This window comes from Mustelus asterias, chromosome 4 (genome assembly GCF_964213995.1).
Source record: "Mustelus asterias chromosome 4, sMusAst1.hap1.1, whole genome shotgun sequence".
Taxonomy (NCBI): Eukaryota; Metazoa; Chordata; class Chondrichthyes; order Carcharhiniformes; family Triakidae; genus Mustelus; species Mustelus asterias.
In genome coordinates this window covers 110,830,799-110,857,373 of record NC_135804.1, presented here as the reverse complement: position 1 = coordinate 110,857,373, position 26,575 = coordinate 110,830,799, and the positions used below count along the sequence as shown (strand labels likewise).

The 26,575-nt window shown below is 42.9% G+C and overlaps 1 protein-coding gene across 2 annotated transcripts in view; it reads left to right on the top strand.

Annotated features, from left to right (window-relative positions):
* mpp1 (MAGUK p55 scaffold protein 1) overlaps positions 1-25,506 on the top strand; it is a 64,073-nt gene extending 38,567 nt beyond the window's left edge. For both annotated transcript variants that reach the window (XM_078211635.1, XM_078211634.1), the window contains 10 exons: positions 66-144; positions 1,622-1,707; positions 2,690-2,758; positions 7,347-7,540; positions 9,977-10,086; positions 12,092-12,172; positions 12,643-12,723; positions 14,120-14,325; positions 17,467-17,550; positions 25,057-25,506. In XM_078211635.1, coding sequence (XP_078067761.1) covers positions 66-144; positions 1,622-1,707; positions 2,690-2,758; positions 7,347-7,540; positions 9,977-10,086; positions 12,092-12,172; positions 12,643-12,723; positions 14,120-14,325; positions 17,467-17,550; positions 25,057-25,233 — 1,167 coding nt within the window. In that variant the 3' untranslated portion in view covers positions 25,234-25,506. The remainder of the gene's footprint in view (positions 1-65; positions 145-1,621; positions 1,708-2,689; positions 2,759-7,346; positions 7,541-9,976; positions 10,087-12,091; positions 12,173-12,642; positions 12,724-14,119; positions 14,326-17,466; positions 17,551-25,056) is intronic.
* Positions 25,507-26,575: the final 1,069 nt, after the last annotated feature.

The window sequence follows — 26,575 nt, the reverse complement described above, 5'->3', positions numbered from 1 at the left end:
TGCCACTCTGCAGATTCACACAGGTCATTTGGAAAGATGTTTAATTCCACTTTTTGTGTCCACAGGGAATTACCTTAAAGCTGAATGACAAGGGACGCTGTGTCATTGGAAGGATCCTACATGGAGGGATGATTCACAGACAAGGTGTGAAACCCAAATAGATGCTGCCCTCTTCTAACAGAATGCTTACATTTCCACCATATCCGAAACTCAGTTGAGACTTTAATCTTCCATAATTTTTTGCCTCCTTTCCTTTTCTCTTCCAGCTGTGGTTCAGGGCCATGAGGAGTGGGGTGTCCACCTGAACCTCAATGGCCAAGCTTCCCGGATGGATAGTGACAGTGGGATAACCAATTCCACTGCCATTTCTGACCTTGTCCTCACCTGGCCTTCACATACCGAAGTTAGAAGCAGACAAACCTGGTTGATTTCCCTTCCCTCTGACTCTGGGTCCATGATTTTTTAACTCTATTTAAACTTACCTGCTGTCGGCCTGAGGTGGACAGGCTGACTCAGCAGAAACTTGCTCTCCGCATAGTTCTACAGAGGCTTTGGAGCTGCCTGCCTCTGATTGGGTCAGCAGCATGAAGAGCCCACCCGCTGTCCTTAATTAGATGGTGGGTCCGGTGGTGACCAATTAGGAGGCTGCCCCTGGGAAGTTTACCAGTGCAGTCCCACAGACCTCCTGTGCGAAAGCAGGATCCACATACGGTTCAAAGGCCTGAATCTCTCCCTCCCCCTCACCCCCCCACCATCCCACTAAAATTCCACTTGTTAACCTGTTTCTCTCTCCACAGATGCTGCCAGGCCTGCTGAGTATATCCAGCATTTTCTCTTTCTATTTCAAATTTCCAGCATCCACTCTATTTTCCTTCTGTACCAGAAAAACTGCCCTCTCAGATCTTTGCTTTATTGTTTGCCAATGATTGTCTGCCTCAGTGAAGCATGGATTGTGGTGAGAGAAGAGGGCCTCACTGGTAGATTCAGCCCTATGCCTGTTGCTGGGTGTGGCCTTGCATCTTTTGGAGTGACAGGAGATTGTAGACATCCTGTCTTGCCGAAAGCTGCTTTCAACACTCCATCTGTCATTGTGACAGGAACCCTCCGTCCTGTTAAAGATTAAAGTTAAAGTTAAAAGTTAAAGTTTATTTATTAGTTACAAGCTGGCTTACATTCACACTGCAATGAAGTTACTGTGAAAATGCCCTAGTCGCCACACTCCAGCACCTGTTCGGGTACACTGGGGGAGAATTTAGCATGGCCAATGCACCTAGCCAGCAGATCTTTGGACTGTGGGAGGAAACCGGAGGAAACCCACGCAGACATGGAGAGAATGTGCAAACTTCACACAGATAGTGACCCAATCCGGGAATTGAACCCGGGTCGATGGCGCTGTGAGGCAGCAGTGCTAACCTCTATGGCACCGTGCCATCCCAGGCTGAATGGAGCTCTGCATCTTTTGAAATGATGAGATGTGGGGAGTACTCCCACCTCATTGAAAACTGGAGCCGATCACGTGTCTCCTGTAGGAGAGAGGCCCTAGTTTCACTAGGTCACCCAGCCCTTCTGTATTTATATCACCCGGTGGTGCTGAAAGTGTGTCATTTTCTTGGACAAACAGGCTCACTCCATGTTGGCGATGAAATTCTGGAAATAAATGGGAAAAGCGCAGCAAATCAAACAGTGGAGCAGCTGCAGTTGGCGCTGGTAAGTATTGAGCTCTCTAGAGTCCAGTCCACTTATAAAACAATCTCTCAAACATCATCTACACTTTTATACAACATTAAAATAACTTTGTAATCAGGCTGAATGTTTCCTCTCTTAAGCATGATGGTGATAAATGAATTTAATTTGGGTCAGTCCCAAGCAAAATCCCAGTGGGTGTGGATCCATTGCTTACATTCATTTTCAGAAGGTATTATTAAATGGTGAAGCTTTGATGACTAATCTTCTCTCTCATCCAACCTTCTGCACTAACTCAGTTCTCCTCCTCAGAGACCATCCCAACAGGATACTGAGTGTACCTATGGAAATATAACCCTGCAATAGGGGATGGTGTTCTCAAACTGAAGACTAAAGTTTAAGTTTATTTATTAGTGTCACAAGTAGGCTTACATTAACACTGCATTGAAGTTACTGTGAAAATCTCCTAGTCGTCACACTCTGGGCCTGCTGGAGAATTTAGCATGTCAATGCACCTAACCAGCACGTCTCTTGGACTGTGGGAGGAAACCGGAGCATCCAGAGGAAATCTACGCAGACAGTGACTCAAGCCAGGAATCGAATCCAGGTCCCTGGTGCTGTGAGGCAGCAGTGCTAACCACTGTGCCACCATGCCGCCCAAATACATTATTGAAAGAAAATAAAATAAACTAGGTTCTATTATTCCCAATAGACTACACACACATATTGAAGATAGAGATAAAAGGATAGATGTAGGAAAGATTCAAATGGTGGGCAGTGACAGTGAGCAACCCTGATGTATAGGAAAATAAATGCAAATGTAATTCAGTGACAAAAGGCCACCAATGTGCTGTATGATGTAACCAAGCAGCAATTAATAATGAATGGGCTTCAACTTTAATTGACATTTGCTTTTTATCAGTTTGCTTATGAGGAAAGCAATTTGTCTTGTTCTGTTTGAGAGTCACTGTCCATTTGAATAAACTTCTTTTTGCTTGTATTACAGAAAGAACTGATGGGAACCATTACCTTACAGGTTCAGTCCAATTACCATTGCAACCCTCCATCCTTTGAGGTGAGTGAGTTCACCACCCTTACCTATTATCCTTGACTCTTCAAGTCTTTCCAGAGTTGACCAAATTATAAAAATAACTAGGAGTTGTATGTAGCTGGGAAGCAGTGACACATTGTATTAGATGCAGATCCTTACACATTAAGACTTTTAAATAATCGGTAAACTTAACACTCATTTGTTTCCAACAATAGCTGTGTTGCGATTACATATTTCATAGAAGAGAAACAAAAGCAACATTTAAAAGACTTGATCTTTTTAAACCTGTGAGACAGAAAGAACCCAAAAATGACTGTCCTTATCATTAATGGACTGTTACTTGACTGTAATAGCAAGCCAGAGCTTGAACACTGAGGTTGATAAATACCAAGCACTTGCATCTCAGAAGCGTGAGGCTTTCTAAGTTCAACGAGATATTGGAGGACTAAGGGTGGAATTCACCCATCCAGGGATGGTTCCCAAGGTGGGGGCAGGGACAAGGAAAAGGAATGTTTTCCGCTCTGGAGGCCAATGGGAAACCACGCCATACCTACCAGCCCTGACCTCATTAAATATGCATCTGTATTCCATGGTGGACTTGATTGCACACTTCCCATCATCATATCTAGGTGCCATATTTAAAAGGCATCTAACATCACTAACCCACCATTGAAGAAAGAAGATGGACCACTTGATAAAGAAGATGGATCTCCAGGAACACTCTGAGGCTGTAGCATGGACCTCCTTGATGACACTGAAACTGGAAGATCCACCTGTAGATACTCTCCACACTCACTGCTGCAGTGTTCCAGAGTAAAGGGTTGCTGGCAGACTCCATCCTGAACTCTGGAGGCAACCCCAGGCATTCTTCAGGTAAATCCCAACTGCTCCATGACACGTTTCCCCAGACATGTTCTGGACAGGTATGTTTCCCTACTGACGTTGCATCAGGCATGGGGGGGAAGATTCCAGTCAGACCTTCATCTGCATCCCATCAGTGGGATGCAAATCAGTGTCATGCCGGCCTCCAGCAGTTTTTCCAATCTGCCATGGAGGGCACCAGCAGAAGATCCTGTGGGAAATTTGCATTGACGTAAAACTAATGTTTGGGCCTCCCACCTAATTCTCCACCCCTCCCCCTCGTCTACCCCTCCCCCTGTCCCCCTGACACACCAATGAGTCTTCTAGTGGAGGCATGGGACAATTCCGCCATACAGTATTCATGGGTATGCACGTGCACAGATAAAACTATGCCCTTCTGGGTATATACAAGCTATTCCCAAGAATCCATCACATTCCTTCTGTAGACCACAATGTCTCAGCTTGATGCCAGGGCAAAACATCCATGATCCTTTAGATGTACCAGATCTACATCCAGCAGAACAATTCCAATTTCAGGTGGACTTGTGATTCCTGAAGGCTCCGACAATATTCAGCGAACCTTGCTGGGGATTGAATCTCCACAGATCCCTAAACAAGGACATTGACTGAAGAGGGTTCGTGGCTGGGGACTCGCAGGTTGATAGTTTTGTGTCATTGGTCTGGTGTAACATTCATCTGTCAACCAATAGTTGTGAGTTAGATAGACCCTTGAAGAGAAAGATGATTTTCTGAGCACACCTAGAGCTCATTTTGGGGGAATGCTCTCTCACCATCCCATTTCATACTGAACCTAACACCTTAGGCTGAAGTTTAAATGCTAAGTGGCTTCCCAAGGCATCTTTCCTAGAGGCGTGAAATTAGCTTTCCTTATCGTGACCGTAAAGTCATTAGTAGGGTCAATGTCTAAGGTCACAGTAGGCAGATACTAGTAATTGCTGTATTAAAGGCTTCTAGGTTTTAATCCTTCTATGTTAGACACATAAGGCCAGGTAGTTTCCAATCTGATCACTATTCTCGGTTGAGTTCGATGCCCTCAATTGGATTACATTTCCTACTTTTTTGAAGAAAAAACAACTATGGGTTCAGGTTCTGTCCCACAGTCTAATGGCAACTGATGATAGCACCACTGCATGGATACTTGGTAAGGAAAGGTGTGACATTCTTCAGTTAATTAGCCTACTCTCAAGATGACATGAATAATATCATTTAGGTGAGGTGCCTTAACCAAGGGTCAGTGAAAGTTGGAATAAGATCCTGCAAGTGGAGGACAGCCTTTGGTGCCTCATCCATAGAACCATAGAAAATTACAGCTCAGAAACAGGCCTTTTGGCCCTTCTTGTCTCTGCCGAACCATTTTTTGCCTAGTCCCACTGACCTGCACTTGGACCATATCCCTCCACACCCCTCTCATCCATGAACCCGTCCAAGTTTTTCTTAAATGTTAAAAGTGACCATCCAGGCGACTATTCTTTACACGTAAACTTAGCTAGTGAACATCAGCAAGCCACTTAGCTAACTAGGATAACAAACTGAGCCTAACTGGTCCTAATCCAAAAGCCAGTGTGCACAGGTTCCAGCTGTATCGTCATAAGTGATCCGAGTGAGACCCCAGACTGAACTATTTCCTCTAAGTCCAGGAGCAGATCACTCCCACTCTTCGGTTAAAACCACATGATACAATATAAGCGCAAAACCTGAGACCATCCCAGTCTAAATGCTTTCATTGTCACACTATGCAATGCAAATATCATATGAATGTGATTATAGCTGTTTAAGGAATGGACAGGCATACCTTTGGGGCAGATAAAAGAATTTGTTGGTGAATTGAGTGTTTCTCACTGGTTTTTGCTTCACAGGCTGTAAGTCCAAATCAGCCAGAATTATGAAAGGTGAATATTGCCTCCAAATTCTTATCCATTGGATGTTGTCGCTCTTTCCATTTCACGCTAAACCCAAACTGCAGCGCCATTGTTGCAAACCGCAAGCAGCTTTAAACATCACTTCCAGCTCTCATAGAAGCTTTTTTTAGTTTTAACATAGCCCATTTAGATGATAGTTTCCAATACCTAGGGTAACCACTTTACTAACTTATTTTTTTATAACCAATAGGTGTGCAACATTTTGTAGATATTGGCCTGATTTTTGCTGTGTAATAATGATCGGGCTATCAGGTAAATCTAACAGCAATTTCTGGTGACTGCATATGTGAAGTTACATGCAGAAATCCAGCGGTTGTTGTCAGAGAAACTCTATTCCATCACGATAAACCTGGCACTGAAATTCCTGTAGTGCCCTGTCTTTTGGGGTGATTTTTAGTTCCACACTCAAAAACGGTTGGAAAAAGAGTGAGTGCATTCAGGTGTAAGTGACTGTTTAAAGGCACAATAAAGGCACATTACTATTGAACAACCTCTGGCCCTGAAATTTTTTTTTTACAAATGTGGAGTCTCATCCCCTCAGAGGAAAGTTAATGCTGCTGGAGATTTTAAAATTGTGTTAAGTATTTTAAAATGTTTTTGTGTCCCTTTCCCCTCTCTTTAATCATATCTGTATTTCCCACTCTTTATTTTACTACTTGTACACGATTATATATTTCCTATTTCTTTACTTCCTGGTTTAAACTCTGTATAGTTCAGTGATTGCTTGGAAAGCCTTGCTGTTACACCCCCCCCCCCTCCCCCCGAGATTGCTGGTAGAAGGAGTTGCATTGAAACAGATGATAGATTAGTGGACATTTCAGCTAACAAGCCCTGAAAAGTCTATGGGCAACTATATGTAAAGTGAAAGATGGCAGCCCTTCTCTTATTGTTGAGGAGTCAGTCCAGACTAATATGAATGAGACCTAGAAACAGGGGAGGCATTGACATAGTAGTCCTGTCACTATATTAGTAATCCAGAGATCCAGGGTAAGATCTGTGGACCTGAGTTTGAATCCCACCATGACAGATGGTGAAATTTGAATTCAATAAAATCTGGAATGAAAAGTCTAATGATGACCATGAAACCAAAAATTGTTGATTGTCGTGAAATCCCATCCAGTTCACTAATGTGCTTTAGGGAGTGAAATCTGCCTGGTCTGGCCTACATGTGACTCCAGACCCACAGCAATGTGGTTAATTGTCAAATACCCTCTGAAATGGAGGGCAGTTAGGGATGGTCAATAAATGCTGGCCTAGCCAGCGATGCCCAGATCCTATAAATGAATTTTAAAATGTTATTATGCAGTTATAACTGAGGAGAGTAATGCCAGGGGTAACTGTGCATTGCCTAGTGTCTTCTTGCTTGTCAGAGGATTAATCTACTCATTGGATGGGATTTTCAAGGATTAATCTACTCATGGGATGGGATTTTCAAGGCCTTCCCACCGGTAGGATCTTCCGGTCTCATGATTGAGACACCCCGCCCCCCCCCCCCATGACTGGTTCCCCAGCGATGGGGCAGCAAGACATATAAAACATCATAGACTTCAGCAGGACCAGAAGATCCCGCCAGTGGCATATGGCTTGCTGCTTGCTGCTGGAAAGTGGGGGGGGGGGGGGTCCCATCATTTTTGTTTGGTCTTGAAACGGGCAGGCATGCTTGATAATGATAATTAGTATTAATAATATTGTGAAGACTCTCACCCTCTAATATTATTCACAGAAAAAGAACGTGCCCAGGGACATCATTCATGCATGAAATATTCATTCAGGGTCCAGAACCGATTAATTATTTTGCTTTTCTTTTTCAGATGTACATGCGAGCTCAGTTTGATTATGAGCCAAAGAAGGATGATCTTATCCCGTGCAAGGAGGCAGGATTAAAATTTGAAACTGGTGACATCATCAAGATAATCAGTAAGGATGATCCCAACTGGTGGCAGGGCACTTTGGAAAACTCCAGCAAAACAACCGGATTAATTCCTTCTCCTGAGCTGCAGGAATGGTATGCACTGTTCTCACCGAGATAAAAAGAACCATCTGCTGGAAGCAGATAGGTGGGGGAATGCTGTGATAGAATTGGAAAGAGTGTTTATAAAATACTTCACACATTTTTAAAATCTCCAGCATCTATCCTTTTGGAGGAGTGAGCTGTAATTATATACCATAGTGAATGAGTAGGCCACATATGATTAAAATGGTTTGTGGGCCAGACAGAATCATAATTAAAAACCACATTCAACTCCCGAGACCATTTAATGTTCTTTGGCATCATTAGATCATAATATTTTCACTTTTGCTTATGACCTCTTGCTCTGTTCTCTAACTGTTCCTCTTCACCTCTCCCCTCTTGGATTTACCTGTCTCTCTCCTCTAATTCTACTTCTTGCTCTCTGTCCTCTTGCATTATTTTCTGGCTTTCTAGTCTTCCAATGTCTCTTGCTGTTTCATTCCCCCTCTAATTCTCTCTTGCTTTCTGATTCTACAATTGTATCTCACTCTTCTCCGCCATTTTTGTCTCACTTTTTACACTCCTGACCCTGTTGTCTCTCCTTTCTATACTGTCTGATATACAAGCTTTCAATAATTTTATCATTTTAATTTCCATGGAAAATTAGCAAAACTCTTGGAGGGTCATGGAACTCTCTTCTTGAAAAAGCAGTGGAAGCAGATTCTTTCAATATTTTTAAGGCAGATGTGGATAGATTCTTGATAAGCAAGGGGTGGTAGGTTATTGAGAGTAGGCTGGATGCAGATTTGAGGTTACTACTGAAATAACCTCTGAGAGTCTGGTGTCCCTTCACCCAAACTTACTTATTTACAATGGTTTGCAATACTCAGGCAGGTATTCTCAGTACAGAGAATTCACCCAAGTGCTGGTTACCCGGACACTCCATTTTATATGTTTCTATAGAGTTCCCTGATTGGGCAGCCTTAACAGGCCTCAATTAGGGAGCTCATATTCCAGCAGGTCCAACTCATGGACCTCATTGCAGTCATTACAACGACCAGATCAGCCATGATCTTATTACATGGTGGAGCAGGCTCGAGAGGCCGAATAGCCTACTCCTGCTTCTGGTTTGTATATTTGTATTAAAGCTTCTATTAGCTACAAGCTTTTTACATTCTTTAACAATTGTAAGTACTGTGCAACATACACTGGTTTCCTACAGTGTTATTCATTTTGCTTGTCTCAGAAAAGCAAAATGATGCAGATTCCATCTGGAGAGAACATGAAGCAGTTATCAGCCCGGTGCCCCTCCAGTGAATGTCTGGTCATTCCCACAGGCAGATCAGTTGTTTCTGAAGGGTTTCTGAAGGCTGCCCCTCAAACCATTTAGTTTGGTAGAGAGTTGAGGTGGACTCATTTACTTTAAAGGATAATATTACTGAAAACAACCAAAAAGGCCAATGGGATGTTAGTAACTATCCATGGCTGCTTGTATTCAAAGTGGAGGGAGTGGCAGTGCAGCTAGTTGTACAGAGTCTTGTTCAGGCCCAGCTTTGAGTACTGCGATCCACTTTAGGCTTTCCACCTTTGCCAGGAGACATTGGCCTTGGAGGTAGATTGATGTCAGGACTTAAAGGGTTAAAGTATGATGGTATATGATATAAACTTGGCTCAGGAGTCAAGGGCTGATCTAAAATGACAATGGAACTTGAAAGAGTGGACAGAGAAAAGTTATTTCCTCTGGTGGGGGAATCCAGAACAAGGGACCACAATTGAAAAATTGGAGCAAGGCACTGAAAGCAGGGAGCAAGTTTGCACAGAGAGGGTGTGTAAATCTCAAATTCACTACCCCAGAAGGCTCAAAGCTGTGGATAGCAGCGGCTCAGTTAATATTGTCCAGACTGAAATCAGCAGATGTTTAATTGGGTGAGGATATCAATCAATTTGGATCAAAGGCAAATGACTGGATTTGAGGTACATTCAGCTATCAGGATGGTTACAGCACTCGATTAAAACTATGATATTAATATACGGAGTAACACTCAGTAGGAATTAATTCTGTCTCTTGTGACATTGTAAATTCACCTATGAATATTTCCTTTATTCAGTATATCTGGTGAAATAATAGACACATCCTTAACACATGATAACCAGAAGAATATTTAACCCCAAAGGAACCTATGTGAAGATCAGTTCTACATTTCTCTTCTTCCAGCTTCCACATGGTGCATGTTGTGGGAAATCATAATTTTCTGTTCACTAAAATTATTTTTTGTGCTTCATTCATGACTGGCCCCGTTACACTTCAGTTATAAACTCTAGAAATGTGTCTTTACTTGTGAGGTGATACGGAGAGATACCAGAGTAACTGATCGAATTCATCACAACAGAAGTCCAGATGGAAATGTTTCGCAGATAGGTGGACTCTTCTCCGCCACGGACATTATCAACATAAACATACGCTTAATGTTTTGCTTATCTGTGTTATAGGAGGGTGGCCAATAGAAGTACGGCTAATCAAGATGTTACTTCAGGATGTGGAATGTTTGGGAAGAAGAGAAAGCAGTGTAAAGACAAGTATCTGGCCAAGCACAGTGCAAGTATGACTCTCCATCACTGTTAATCATTGATTGAAAATGTTCGGGATGTACTGGGAACATTTCCTGTTTGTTTGTGCACCCTTCCGATCAAGTAATTGGGTGTGTGGGATCTAAAGATAAACACAATGAGGGGAAGTTATTTTACTGTTATGGCTGGAGCACATAATCAGCTTCCCGTGTGTTAGCTAAAGGAATTGGACATTGAGCTGATTTATATTGCAGTAGATACAGGATTGCTGCAGACTGACCCTGGCCACTATCTCAGGCTGTACCAAATTGTTAGCAACATTGACATCCTGTTTCACTGGCCCTGAGCTCAGCTTCCTTCAAACTCACTCCCTTACTTACATCATAACACCACTCATCCCAACACCTGCCTCAGCTCATTTGCTGTGGAAAGCTTTACCCATGCCTTGTTTATTTCTGAGCATGACTGGTCCAATGCTCTCTTGGCTGGCCTCCTACCTTCTGTAAACCTGAGTCCATTCAAAGCTTTGCTGACCTTATCCTAACTTGCACCTGAGTCATTTATCCATTACCCTAATGCTCACTCATTCATGTTGGCTCCTGGTGTAGCAAAGCCTCGATTTTAAAAATGATCATCCTTGTTTTCAAATACCTTGATATCTGCACCCTTTCCTATCTCTTGAATCTCCTCCAGCACGACAACCTTCTGAGATAACTGTGTTCTTTCAATTCTGGCCTTTCGACAATCCCTGATTTTTATCATTCCACCATGCATGACCGTGCTCTCAGCTGCATGGGCCTTATGCTCAGGAATATGCTCAGGAATAAGCTTCTCTATGCATCTCTCCTCTTATAAGATGTTCCTTAAAATTTACCTCTTGAACCAAGCTTTTGACCACCTGTCCTTTCTCTTTATGTAGTCAGTGTCACATTTTGATTAATAGTCTCTCCTGTGAAGAACATTGGAATATTTTACTGTATTGAAGGTGAGTGGGAGTCAATAAGCTCCCTGACTAGGTGGGGGGGCGGGGGGGTTCAATCCCTGGACTATCTTATGGAGGGCTGCCTCCTAGCCCTGTCCTATGCTTTATATGGAGTGGTTCCCAATAAGCTATTATAACCATTTTCCTCTCTTTCTAACCTTTATGCCTTTGGCCCCTCGGGGATAAGGACTAATTCCCAAAGTTACAACTTAATTGCAAATTGTTGTTGCCCCTGCTGTGTACACTGAAATTGTAGATGATATTGGTGTTGTATGCAGCGAGAGATGGTATTATTTTTCTCTTCATTTACAGGATGTAAGTGTCGCTGGCTAGCCCAGCATTTATTGCCCATCCCTCATTGCCCTTGAGATGTTGGTAGTGAGCTGCCTTCTTGAATCTCTACAGTCCCTGTGGTGTAGCTACATCCACCGTGCTGTTCAGGAGGAAATTCCTATCCTCATCCTTGTTTTCTGATCCCTCCATGTCCTCACTCCTCTATGTCTCAGTTATCTGCTATAGCCTCACAAATATCCAAGATATCTGGGTTCCTCTAAAGTAAAATTTGGTACCATTGAGGGTTGTGCCTTCAGCTGTTGATGCCCTAATCTCCTTAAAGTCAAACTTGTTGAGCAATAACTCCTTATGTGGCCTGGTATCAAATTTTGCTTTATTATACTCCTGTTTGGGATGTTTTATAACATTTAAAGTGCAATATAAATGCAAGTTGTTGAGAACTGATATTAGTTTTTGATATTAGTGCAAAGGTGACACTACAGTCAGTGTTCCCTCTAAGAGACGAAAATGTGCAGTCACACAGCAATCCATAACTTATCATGCAGGGAATAAACAGGTCCTGTACAGCCAACATTCACTTGAGGTGTAGGACTGCGCAGCAATGTTAGGGAGAATATGTAGTGCACAAACAAGCGACGTACTACTAAGGGAATTAAAGGGAACATTGATCATTGGTTTACTGTAACTGTTGTTGCTGCATCAGAGTGACAACTGTCACTTTATTATATCTGTTATTAATATATTCAAATGTTTCCCCACAGTCTTCGATCGGCTGGATTTAGTCTCATATGAAGAAGTTGTACAACTCCCTGCATTCAACAGAAAGACTCTGGTGCTTCTGGGTAAATATTGGTGGTTAACAGTGATTCAATTCTTATAATCACATCACACAGATACTTCCAGTTTGTTTTGGACAAATTTCAAAATGTTATTTAATATTAATTAGTTTGATCCAATTTGGAAAGTTTGCTCTACCAAGAAAGCTAGACTCTGAACTATTGGAATTGCTCTGATAGGACTGGCAGAAGAGAAAGGAGGTATACAATCCATCTTATGTGTGCAGAGACACTTTGTTCTTGTATTAAATTGTTCTTGTACCAAGGAAAAGAGAAACCCAACACAAGTGAGAGAACAAAAACAGAAAATGCTGGAAAATCTCAGCAGGTTTCCAGCATTTTCTGTTTTTGTTTCAGATTCCCAGCATCCGCAGTATTTTGCTTTCATACAAGGGAGAGAACACTCTGCAATGAAGCACCACATCTACTAATGCTCGTGAGTGTACTAAACTGCTCTGTGTTTCGTTTATTTGTAGGGGCTAATGGAGTTGGTCGAAGTCACATCAAAAATGCTCTGATTACTAAATACGCTGACAAATTTGCTTATCCAATTCCACGTAAGTATCATGCACACGGCTACAAGAGACAAGATAGTGTTAGGGCTGTTAGAGTGATTTAAGTTCCCCTTCCAATATCTATTCATAGACACCACTATTTATTGCACCTATTTACGAGGAGAGTAGCCGTCCCACTGCCTGATCAGTCCCACACAAATATATTTGAAGTTTTGCAGTGCTAATTTCTTTGCCATGTTACAATCTTTGATATTTTATAGACCTGTTTTCTTTCTCAATGGATGACCCTAATCTGTGTACGCAAAAACAAGTAGAAAGTATTTCATGTCTTTGTGTGAAGTTATTGAAAGAAGAAATTAACTTGTTAGAATTTTGTCATGGTATTTCTGTGGTATATTGTGTCAACAATCTTGTGATTCATCTTTTCTTTTTACAATTATTTTGAGATTTATTGAGAAGGCTTTGTCTTGGCCCCCAAAAGCTGTTTTTCTTGCTTTAGGACCCCTAAAAACCATGGCTGGAGGTCTCACAGTAAATTAGAAATCAACATGTTCCTACATTGAGAGTATCGACAATGAATAGCCAAGGCAACTGCATGATCTACAAGGTGTTCCACTAGGAGAAGTACAGTATGACGGTTGCTGAAGGATATTCTTCGCCCGGTACATCTGATACAAAGCCAACCCCAACTGAAAGATACACAGAGTACAGCTTTCGCCTCATGGGTTAAACATTTGGAATTGCTTTTAAGGAGCTTAAGAGTTTTATTCCTTTACTGCAGAACTTCTAAATCCCATCTGTATGAGTAATTCACTGAGGAATTATTCAGTACTCAACTTGTGGTACTTCTCAATTCAAATTCCTTTGCAGGCTTAAAGGGCTCAAAAGCAATACATCCCTAGGGACAGATGCAACTACCAGAGAGGGCTAAGCAAGACTATACATGGCATCTACAAAGTGCTGAGGGAATCAATGAATGCAGGAGAGTTCCCGCTGCATTGGAAACAAGCCAGTGCGGTACCTGTTTTCAAGAAAGGTGACAAAATATACCCAGGTAACTACAAATCCATGAGCTGAGCTGAATGATTTCCCTCATCCACACCTAACTTTGTGGTCTTTGAGGCTTCATCATGGGAGGATGGATTTTTCTCCCTGTTCCCATGCACAATCCAAATGGGACTGGTAAAAGGAACCCTTTTAACAAAAGGTTGCAAGGAAATCAGGAGTCCAATGCATTCATGACAAACTAACAATAAATGCAAGATTACTGGCTTGTTTTTTGCACAGCACTACACCAAGGATGGAAGTACTTTACTTTAGGGATTGACTAATATCTCCCAATCTTACCAATAAGTACTAATGTCAACAGGAGTCACTGCACTTCCCCCCCCAAAATAATAATGAACTTGCGATAAAATATGCTTTCTTCCTCCATTAGACACCTCCAGGTCACCAAAGGAAGACGAAGAAGATGGAAAGAATTACTACTTTATTTCCAATGAGGATATGGTGAAGAACATCACCTGTAATGAATTCCTGGAGTATGGAAGCTTCCAAGGGGCCATGTTTGGAACAAAGTTGGAGACAATCCGCAAGATCAACCAAGGCCAGGGCAAAATTGCAGTTGTGGATATCGAGCCCCAGGTATGCCCCCAACAACTATGTAGAGGATCCCCAATACTTTCTGACTGACTGGGAGACATTCCGCATTAATATCTACCTTGGCATTAATGCTTTCCCCTCTTTGCTGCCTCTTCCTGACATACGTGGAACATACACTATTTATGGGTAAAACACAGCACTGCCTATGTGTTGTTTGAACTCCATTGTGAGGGGGGGGGGGGTGGGGGAGAGCAGATACAGCACCACCATCTGTACACGGAAGAGCTGACCTCGTACACTAATGAAGTCTGCTCACTTAAATAATTTGTTGACAGACTGTGCACGTCTCTCATGGCAGATTGTGTAATCTGATGCTAGTGAGGGACTATCGGTTGCCTGCTGTGCATCAGGTTTCCAAGTAGATCTAGTGCCATGCTGCAAAATGCAGATGCACCTGAAATAATAAATTTATTTTTAAAACTGAAGAAGGAACACCCTCCTTCAATGCCCTACTAAATAGGTCATGTGTGATTGGAGCATTGAAGAGACATTAAAGCCACGTTCTCCAGTTGACAATAAAAACAGCAGACCTGCTGAGTGTTTCCAGCACTTTCTGTCGCTATTTCAGATCTCTAGCATCCGCAATATTTTGCTTTTATGTTATTAGAGGATGGGCAACTATCTTAAATAAAAACGCGGTACGTGATACCCTAATGCATAAGCTTATGCAATAAGCCCTTTGTGCCCACTGTCCACATTGGGTGTGGATGTGTCTTGGGCCCTAGAGAGTGGCCACAGAACTTCTACACAGTGGGCTTCTTTCCTTGTATTACTGAACGCATGGGTGGGATCAGATCCAACATCTGCAGTCATTTAATCATTCAATGACCAGTTCAATGTCGTGTTTTACAAGAGCAGGTGCTCTTATTTCCCATTTACAAGAATGATTTGGATTCTGAATTTGAAGTATAATTCTAAAATTTGCAGGCAACGCTGAATTGGGGAATATAGTTATCAATTAATATGGAGCGATATTACACAGTGATAAAATATAGGAAGGCATAAATGAGCTTGCAGAATGAATGTGTAATTGGAAAACGAGTGCCTAAGTGAGACAGGAAAGCCAAAGAATCTGGGGATACGCTACACAGAGTAGCAACACAGGTTAATAAGGCCATAAAAGCAAATAACACTGGCTTTCACTGCTAGAGATATAACATTGAATAGAAGTTGTATTAAACCTATATAGAACCTTGGTTAGACTACATTTGGAATGTCGGGAACTGTTCTGGTCTTTGGTTATAAAAATGATATGAAGTCACTGGAGAAGGTGCGAAGAAGTGTAGAATAATATCAGACTGGAAATCTAACCCATCAAAAAGCCTGAAGTGGTTGGGCTTTAAGTTCTGGAAAAGGAATGACTGAGGGGTGACCTGATAGAGGTCTTTAAAGTTATAAAAGGATTTGATAAAGTACGATAAGAAGTCTCACAACACCAGGTTAAAACAGGGTGGCACGGTGGTAGTGATTATCACTGCTGCCTCACAGCGCCAGGGACCCGGATTCGATTCCCGGCTTGGGTCACTGTCTGTGTGGAGACACAGGGAACTGTGTGGAGTTCCCTGTCTCTACATGGGTTTCCTCCAGGTGCTCTGGTTTCCTCCCACAGTCCAAAGATTTGCAGGTTAGGTGAATTGGCCATGCTAAATTCTCCCCCAGTGTACCCGAACAGGCGCCGGAGTGTGGCGACTAGGGGATTTTCACAGTAACTTCATTGCAGTGTTAAGGTAAGCCTACTTGTGACTAATGAATAAACTTTACTTAAAGTCCAACAAGTTTATTTGGCATCATGTTGGACTTTAACCTGGTGTTGTGAGATTTCATACTGCGTCCACCCCAGTCCAACGCTGGTTTCTCCACATTTTTGGTAAAGTAGGCACGGAGAAAATGCTTCCACTTGCAGGGAGACTAGAACCAGAGGTCATAAATATAGGATACAGAAGTCACTACAAAATCCAACTGGGAATTTAGGAAAAGTGTCTTTACCCAGAGAGTGATTCGAAAGTGGATCTTGTTACAACAAGGAGTAGTTGAGTCAATAATCATAGATGTGTTTACGTTTGAAGTAAAGTTTATTTATTAGTCACAAGTAAGGCTTACATTAACACTGCAATGAAGTTACTGTGAAATTCCCCTAGCTAGGACCAGCTAGATGAATAAAGAAGGGAGAAAAGGAGTAGAAGAATATGTTGATGGGGTGAGATGACAAAAGGTGGGAGAAAGCTCATGTGCAGCATAAACCCGTTGGGCCAATTAGTCTGTTTCTGTGGTGTAAATACTGTGTAATTTGATGTAACACAACAGGGTGAGGATTACCCACAGTGAATAAACCTGTGACACTGTCATAATGAACTGCGGGCTTAAAAATATAATGCCAGGAATGTATTTCTAATGATGATGGTTGAGGGATAAATGTTGGTCAGGGCATTAGAGAGAACTCCCTTACTCCAAATGGCAGCATGGGACACTTTTACATCCACTTGAGAGCAAACAGGTCCTCAGTTTAACATCTCATCTGAACAGTGGCACTTATAACTTAGCAGCGCTCGCTCCGAACTGCACTGAATTGGTTCTCATGTCTCTGAAATGGGACTCAGTCCACAATTTTCTAATTCAGAGGTGAGGACGTCACCTAATTTATTGTTTAGACTTTATAAAGTAATTTCAGTTGTAACAGATCAAATGGTGCTTTGTTAGAATCATATATCATTACACACTCCCAGCCTGCACAAAAATCATTGACATAGATTTTAAACATGATGTGGCTATGTATCTTGAAAGCTCAATTGGGGCAAAACGGTGGCACAGTGGTTAGCACTGCTGCCTCACATTGCCAGGGACCCGGGTTTGATTCCCAGCTTGGGTCAGTATCTCCCCATGCAAGTTCTCCCCGTGTCTGCGGGGGTTTTCCTCCCAGAGTCCAAACGACGTGCTGGTTAGGTGCATTGGCTATGCTAAGTTTGCCCTCAGTGTACCCGAACAGGTACCGGAGTTTGGCAACTAGGTGATTTTCACAGTAATAATTGCAATATTGTAAGTCTATTTAATAAATAAACTTTACTTTTTACATTGTGATATGTGAATGCACTGTGCTGATACTGCATGTACACTTTTTATTGGCAGGCCCTGAAAGTTCTCCGAACAGCGGAATTTGCACCACTAGTGGTATTTATTGCTGCTCCGTCTGCTACTCAGCCAGGCAATCAGGTAAGGAAATTTGTGCAGAGCTCAGCTGTCTCATTGTCAATTTGGGAAGGGTAAAATTACTAACTTCCTGAAACACAAATTTTACAGATTACAAATCCTTAAAATAATTACATTCACAAAGCCCAAGTGAGGGAGCAGAACTCTCTCAACCCAACCGCCCCCCACCTCCCCTCCCCCCCCCCGGGCTTTCCCACAACAGTCCTCGCAATAGATGTTTGTGAATCCTCAGAGATTTTCCCCATTTTATAAGAATGAAAGTGTTTTGGTTACATACACAGGGAAGGTTTTGCATTCAATTCTGAGGTTGTACTGATCTTATTGGTAATAATGACATTCACGTTCCCATCCTAGGAAATGGGGAGAAAGCATTAGATCGTCCTTGTGAAGTATCCAGGTTATTTGCCAGATAGAGTCACAGAGTCATAGAGGTTTACAGCATGGAAACAGGCCCTTTGGCCCAACTTGTCCATGCCGCCCTTTTTTTTTTAAACCACTAAGCTAGTCCCAATTGCCTGCATTTGGCCCATATCCCTCTATACCCATCTTACTCATGTAACTGTCTAAACGCTTTTTAAAAGACAAAATTGCACCCGCCTCTATCATTACCTCTGCTCCTTCCACTCACCACCCTCTGTCTGAAAAAATTGCCCGTCTGAACCCTTCTGTATCTCTCCCCTCTCACCTTAAACCAATGCCCTCTAATTTTAGACTCCCCTACCTTTGGGAAAAGATATTGACTATCTAGCTGATCTATGACCCTCATTATTTTATAGACCTCTATAAGATCGCCCCTCAGCCTTAATTGCCCACCACAAGACAATATATTTAGAACAATGGAGTAAAATGGTGTAATAAACTATTGGATGTTCTGTCTGCATACTTGGGAGTCAAGACTAAGTGCAGCTTTCAGGTGATGCAGTTAGAGCGTGGAACAAGGTGCACAACTACAATTGAGCCACATTTTTAAGTCATACATCCTGTCCTTTCTAAAATATGCACAACCAGCAGAAAACACAAACTAAAAAAAGGTTATAGCGTCCAGTAGTGGTGTTAGTGGGTGTCTTGTGGCGCAGTGGTAGTGTCCCTACCTGAGCCAGGAGATCTGGGTTTGAGTACAGGGCACTGGTGATACCACACCTGGGGTATTGTGTACATTATTTGTTTCCTTATTTAAGGAAAGATGTAAATGCGTTCGAAGCAGCTCGGAGAAGGTTTATTTGACTAATACCAGGAATGGACAAATTGCCTTATGAGGAAATGTTGGACACACTAGGCTTTTATTCGCTGGAGTTTAGAAGTGTAAGAGGCAACGTGATTGAACCTTTAAGGTCCTGAGGGACCTTGACACGGTGGATGCGGAGTGAATGTTTCCTCTTGTAGGAGAATTTAGAATTAGAGGGTCACTGTTTTTAAAAAGGATGAGGAGACATTTTTTCTCTCAGACAGGAATGCCTTTGGAACTCTTCTTCAAAAGGTGGTGGAGGCAGAATCTGAATATTTTTAAGGCAGAGCGAGATTGAGTCTTGATTAACAAGGGGTGAAAGGTTTTTGTGGGGTAGGCAGGAATGTGGGGTTGAGGTTACAATCAGATTGACCATCATCATATTGCATGGCAGAGCAGGCTTGAAGGGACGAGTGGCCTACTCCTGCGCCTAATTCATGTTCATCTGAGTCCCACTCTGTGACTGTGGCTATGGAGGAATGTGCCCATAACCTGGCCTGTTGCTAGCAGTAAGAGTCTCCTGGTCAGCCAGAAGCTGCAGAAGACAATGGCAAACTTCTGCGAAATATAACCAAGGACCAGCATATGGAAGTCCACGGTTGACAATGCCCTCATAGGACTTGAGTGAGGATTTGGTAACATGGGGAAGGGGGACAGAGAAACTTAAACCCAGTTTTTCTCCTTAACCTGGAGTTAAGAGAAAATAATGAAGTAGACAGGGCGAGCAGGGGTGAGTTTAATTCATTTTTGCTGTTTCTACCGGGTACTGGCAAGGTATCTAGAGGGGATGGGTATGCAGGCAGTGCTATGTTCCTCTTGCACTATGTTTGAGGTGAGGGACGATGACAGTGTCCCTGCTGATTACACCTGTGGGAAGTGCACCCATCTGCAGCTCCTCCAAAACCATGTTAGGGAACTGGAGCTGGAGTTGGATGAACTTAGGATATTAGGGACGCAGAAGTGGCCATAGGCAGAAGCTTTAGGGATACAGTTACTCCGAGGAATGAAAACAGATGGGTGACGGTGAGAGGGGCTGGGAGGAAGCAGTCCGTGCAGGGATCCCCTGTGGTCGTTCCTCTTAGCAACAAGTATTCCGCTTTGGATACGGTTGAGGGGGACGACATACCAGTGGTGAGCCGCAGTGAGAGGATCTCCAGCACTGTGTCCGTCTCTGTGGCTCGGGAGGGTAAGGGGGAGAGCGGGAGGGCAATAGTTATTGGGGACTCGTTAGTTAGAGGGATAGATAGGAGGTTCTGTGGCAGCAAAAGAGACTCACGGATGGTATGTTGCCTACCGGATGCCAAGGTCCATGACGTCTCGGATCGTGTTTTCCGGATTCTTAAGGGGGAGGGGAAAGTCACAAGTCGTGGTACACATTGGTACCAACAACATAGGTAAGAGAAGGGACGGGGATTTAAAACAGGAATTTCGGGAGCTGGGCTGGAAGCTGAGAGCCAAGACAAAACATGTGGTCATCTCTGGTACGTTGCCGGTGCCACGTGATAGCGAGTTGAGGAACAGGGAGAGTGCAGTTAAACATGTGGTTGCAGGGATGGTGTAGGAGGGAGGGTTTCAGATACGTGGATAATTGGAACACATTCTGGGGAAGGTGGGACCTGTACAAACAGGACGGGGTGCACCTGAACCAGAGGGGCACCAATATCCTGGGAGGGAAATTTGATACGGCTCTTCAGGGGGGTTTAAACTAATTTGTCAGGGGAGTGGGAAAAGGAGTTGGAGTCCAGAAGTCAGTGTTGAGGGTGGTGAGGTATTGGGGAAGGTATCAGGGTCAAGGGTGGGTACCGATAGACAGGAAGGTGGGTTGAAGTGTGTCTACTTCAATGCAAGGAACATCCGGAACAAGGTAGATGAACTTGGGGCGTGGATTGGTACTTGGGACTACGATGTTGTGGCCATTACGGAGACGTGGGTAGAACAAGGACAGGAATGGTTGTTGGACGTTCCGGGGTATAGACGTTTCACTAAGTGTAGGGAAGCTGGTAAAAGAGGTGGAGGAGTAGCATTGTTAATCAAGGATAGTTTTACGGCTGTGGAAAGGCACTTCGAGGGGGATCTGCACACTGAGGTAATATGGGCTGAGGTTAGAAATAGGAAAAGAGCGGTCACGTTGTTAGGAATTTACTATAGGCCCCCAAATAGTAATAGAGATGTGGAGGAAGAAATTGCTAAGCAGATTATGGATATGTGTGGGGGTCACAGGGTAGTTGTCATGGGGGACTTTAACTTTCCAAATATTGATTGGAACCTTTGTAGGCCAAATAGTTCAGATGGGGCAGCTTTTGTGCAGTGTGTGCAGGAGGGTTTCCTGACACAATATGTGGATAGGCCGACAAGAGGTGAGGCCACATTGGATTTGGTACTGGGAAATGAACTGGGCCAAGTGTTAGATTTGGTTGTGGGAGAGCACTTTGGAGATAGTGACCACAATTCGGTGTCTTTTGTTATTGCAATGGAGAGGGATAGGGCCGTACGGCAGGGCAAGGTTTACAATTGGGGGAGAGGTAATTATGATGCGATTAGGCAAGAATTAGGGGGCATAAGTTGGGAACAGAAACTGTCAGGGAACTTTTTCAAGGAACAAATACTGGGTGTCCTTGATAGGTATGTCCGTCAGGCAGGGAGGAAATGGCCGAGTGAGGGAACCATGGTTCACGAAAGAGGTGGAATGTCTTGTGAAAAGGAAGAGGGAAGCTTATGTAGGGATGAGGAAACAAGGTTCAGATGGCTCGATTGAGGGTTACAAGTTAGTAAGGAATGAGCTGAAAAAGGGGCTTAGGAGAGCTAGGAGGAGACATGAGAAGTCCTTGGCGGGTCGGATCAAGGAAAACCCCAAGGCTTTTTACTCTTATGTGAGGAATAAAAGAATGACCAGGGTGAGGTTAGGGCCGGTCAAGGACAGTAGTGGGAACTTGTGCATGGAGTCAGTAGAGATAGGCGAGGTGATGAATGAATACTTTTCTTCAGTGTTCACCAAGGAGAGGGGCTATGCTTTTGAGGAAGAGAAAGTGTTACAGGCCAATAGGCTGGAGGAAATAGATGTTTGGAGGGAGGATGTCCTGGCAGTTTTGAATAAACTGAAGGTCGATAAGTCCCCTGGGCCTGATGAAATATATCCTAGGATTCTTTGGGAGGCAAGGGATGAGATTGCAGAGCCTTTGGCTTTGATCTTTGGGTCCTCACTGTCCACGGGGATGGTGCCAGAGGACTGGAGAATGGCGAATGTTGTTCCTCTGTTTAAGAAAGGGAATAGAAATGACCCTGGTAATTATAGACCGGTTAGTCTTACTTCGGTGGTTGGTAAATTGATGGAAAAGGTCCTTAGGGATGGGATTTACGACTATTTAGAAAGATGCAGATTAATCCGGGATAGTCAGCACGGATTTGTGAAGGGCAAGTCGTGCCTCACAAATTTGATTGAATTTTTTGAGGAGGTAACTAAGTGTGTTGATGAAGGTAGGGCAGTTGATGTCATATACATGGATTTTAGTAAGGCGTTTGATAAGGTCCCCCATGGTCAGCTTATGATGAAAGTGAGGTGTGGGATAGAGGGAAAGTTGGCCGATTGGATAGGTAACTGGCTGTCTGATCGAAGACAGAGGGTGGTGGTGGATGGAAAATTTTCGGATTGGAGGCAGGTTGCTAGCCGAGTGCCACAGGGATCAGTGCTTGGTCCTCTGCTCTTTGTGATTTTTATTAATGACTTAGAGGAGGGGGCTGAAGGGTGGATCAGTAAATTTGCTGATGACACCAAGATTGGTGGAGTAGTGGATGAGGTGGAAGGCTGTTGTAGGCTGCAAAGAGACATAGATAGGATGCAAAGCTGGACTGAAAAATGGCAAATGGAGTTTAACCCTGATAAATGTGAGGTGATTCATTTTGGTAGGACTAATTTAAATGTGGATTACAGGGTCAAAGGTAGGGTTCTGAAGACTGTGGAGGAACAGAGAGATCTTGGGGTCCATATCCACGGATCTCTAAAGGTTGCCACTCAAGTGGATAGAGCTGTGAAGAAGGCCTATAGTGTGTTAGCTTTTATTAACAGGGGGTTGGAGTTTAAGAGCCGTGGGGTTATGCTGCAACTGTACAGGACCTTGGTGAGACCACATTTGGAATATTGTGTGCAGTTCTGGTCACCTCACCAGGATGTGGAAGAGTGCAGAGGAGATTTACCAGGATGCTGCCTGGTTTGGAGGGTAGGTCTTATGAGGAAAGGTTGAGGGAGCTGGGGCTGTTCTCTCTGGAGCGGAGGAGGCTGAGGGGAGACTTAATAGAGGTTTATAAAATGATGAAGGGGATAGATAGAGTGAACGTTCAAAGACTATTTCCTCGGGTGGATGGAGCTATTACAAGGGGGCATAACTATAGGGTTCGTGGTGGGAGATATAGGAAGGATATCAGAGGTAGGTTCTTTACGCAGAGTGGTTGGGGTGTGGAATGGACTGCCTGCAGTGATAGTGGAGTCAGACACTTTAGGAACATTTAAGCAGTTATTGGATAGGCACATGGAGCACACCAGGATGATAGGGAGTGGGATAGCCTGATCTTGTTTTCAGATAAAGCTCGGCACAACATCGTGGGCCGAAGGGCCTGTTCTGTGCTGTACTGTTCTATGTTCTCGTAGTGGAATGGAATAACTCAGCTGAGTCAATCTGATCCAATATTCCAGTAAAATTAATTTTTCACATTTATGTTCATGAATCTCAACTGGAGTAGGCAAAGTAGCCTATTTGTATCAACATCAACCTATCATCGCTACCACAATCCAAAACAAGACATTTGTGGATTAGTAAATAGGTCCCCAAAACCTTCAGACTAACATGGAACAAGCTTCACCATACACCCTTGGCAGTGCTGAGACTCTGCCACTGACTGCAGTTCCAACTGCTCTACTTCTGTCATCCACGGTGCTTTTTTAGAAACTAATACTGAGGCATTCAGCTGAGATAATGACAATTGCAACCTGGTGGACATTGCTCGGTGAAACATGTAAGATGGCTGCTGACAACAGTAGGGCAAGTGAATTGCTGCAGTACCGTGAGACAGTGGAGGATATAATGGAGTTCGGCACAAGAGGCCAAAGCAGACTTGAGATCAAGCCTTGGGTTTGAGTGCAACTAACACCACGGAGTTTAAATGACACCACAGCAATCAGGTGGGGTATGAAGAGACTATTAGGAGACCCTGCCACTATAGTGAGATGGTGGGCCCATAACAAGAAAATAAAGGTCAATAATTAAAACCAGAAGCAAACAAATCCCGGAGGGTGGGCTGACAGAAACGGGTCAGAGGTTTGTACTCAATCACAGTCCAGCAGAAGCTGCAGCCATTGACTTTACATAGGATGCATGGGCTATTTTAAAAACTGGAATAGAAGACCAGACTATTTTTAATATTTTTAATATTTAATACAAAAGAAATTTTTTTAATAAAGCATTTTAACAGAAAACATTCCAAGGCATTTCCCAGGAGCACAAGGAGGAAATTTTGACACCAAATCACTTAAGGTGATAGTTCAGCTGAAAAGCTTATGGAGAGGTTTTTACTAATATCTTAAAAGTGAGGGGGTAAAGTATCAAAAATGATTTAGGGAAATAATTCCAAATCTTAGACAGTTGATGGCACAGCCACCGATGGTGCAATTAAAATCACGTATGCTTAAAATGCCTGGATTAGATGAAGCACAATTATCTCCAAGAGTTGTGGGATTGGAGAGATCGACTGTGGGCACAAGGGTTGTTGATATTAAGTTTATAGAAGACAAGACCTGGAAGTTAGCCAGGGATACGCTGAAATAGTCGAGTCCAGAAGTAACCAAGGTATGAACGAGAGTTTTGTTCATGAGCCATGGCGAGGCAAAGTCCAGCAACATTATGGATGCAGAAATAGTCTTACTGGTGATTCACGTACAGAAACTGACTAATACTGTGTCTAAATAACATACAGCACAGACTATGAGAATCTTAACTGGTATCTCAAAAATAAATTGAAAGTATTGAGATCTTTCCTTAAGGTGGAAAACGATGCTTTGTTCAAGTGACTAATAATGGCTATTTCAGAGCACCTTTGGAAGGCTCAATCCTACTCACACCACAGGGCAGCAAAATAAGTAAATAACACCCAGATTTTCTTTTCCCTAGGTTTGGAGAAATTGACGACAATTTTATCATATCCCAGAGGTCAATTAAATAAGGGACCAGGGATTACTCTGGGCAGTTTCAGTGCCACACTAAGACAAATCATTTTCCTTTTTGTTTAAAAAATAGGCCGAATCTCTCAAGAAGATCCAAAAGGAGTCAGAAATCTTACAGCACACCTATGGACACTGGTTTGACCTGACACTGGTTAACAATGAACTTGAAGATACAGTGCATAACCTGGTGGAGGCAATCGAAAGTGCATGCACTACAGCACAATGGGTGCCCGTTTCGTGGGTCTACTAGTCAAGACAGACACTGCAATACAATATTCATGTACTTTTTAAGAAATCATTTAATCTCAAATCAGAAAGCAGTGGAACCTGCCATTTTAAACCTAAAACATGCACATTAGCTTATGAGTACATTTCAGCTGTACATCATTCTCCACAGTACTCACTTGGTTTATAAAAAAGACTGTTTACCAATGGGATATTCACAACTTAAATTCCCCAATACTTTTGAAATAAAAATACAAAATGCTGGCAATATTCAATTTCCAGCATCTGCTGCACCTTGCTTTTGTTTTCAATAACCTTTATTTCTCTCGCTCTTCTACAACCACATCTATAATTGTTATGTATTTATCATTTGCAGCCCCCACGCCACAGGGCTTTATTGAAATGATTGTGTAGTTAGCAGGTGAACAAAAGCAAACAGTGCCATGTCTAGACAGACATGCATGAATGATAAATCTGCTGGTTTCTAACCAAGCAGCATGTTTGTTCAGATCATCAATGGCTGAATTATTCTGCACACTAGATTATAGAATGCATTTAAATCAGCAAGAAAAACTAAACATTCCACCCAGATTCACAATCAAGTTAACAACCACGATACTGATATATTGTACCTGGAAGAGATTTCTAAATCATTTGCATTCACCTGGGTGAATGTCAAGTTATACATTTTTGATGGGACACAGCAGCTTCTATTTCGAAAATATTCAACTTGCAGGGTGGCAGTGTTTAGCACTGCTGCCTCAACAGTGCCAAGGACACGGGTTCAATTTCGATCTGTCACAGAAGAAAACCATCAAACTATGAGGGATACATTTGCTGTGACAACTGGGAAATAATAATAAAAGGTATTTATTTATTTTCGGCCTCAGCGGACCTGGATTTGATTCCCAGCTTGGGTCAGTCTGTGTAGACTTTGCACATTCTATGTCAGCATGGGTTTTCTCTGGGTGCTCAGGTTTCCTACCAGTCCAAAGATATGTCGGTTAGATGGATTGACTATGCTAATTAGACCCTTAGTGTCAGGGGGGAAATAACAGCATAAATATGTAGGGATGGTGCCTGGGGACTGCCGGTTGAGGTTTGATGGACCAAATGGCCTCCTTCTGCACCATATGGATTCTATAATCAGTCCATGATCTTAGACGGAAACTAGCTCTGCTTCCAAGCAGCTGTGGAGATCAGACTCTTAAACATGTACACCACAAAGCAGGCTTATATGTAAAAGCTATTTTGTCAGTATACTCAATACCACTCGCATGAAAATTTTAGAACATTACTTTAAAAGAAACTGTAAACAACTTGATATTTTGCCGCATTTACATCAAGCCTAAAACCTATATCTCAAT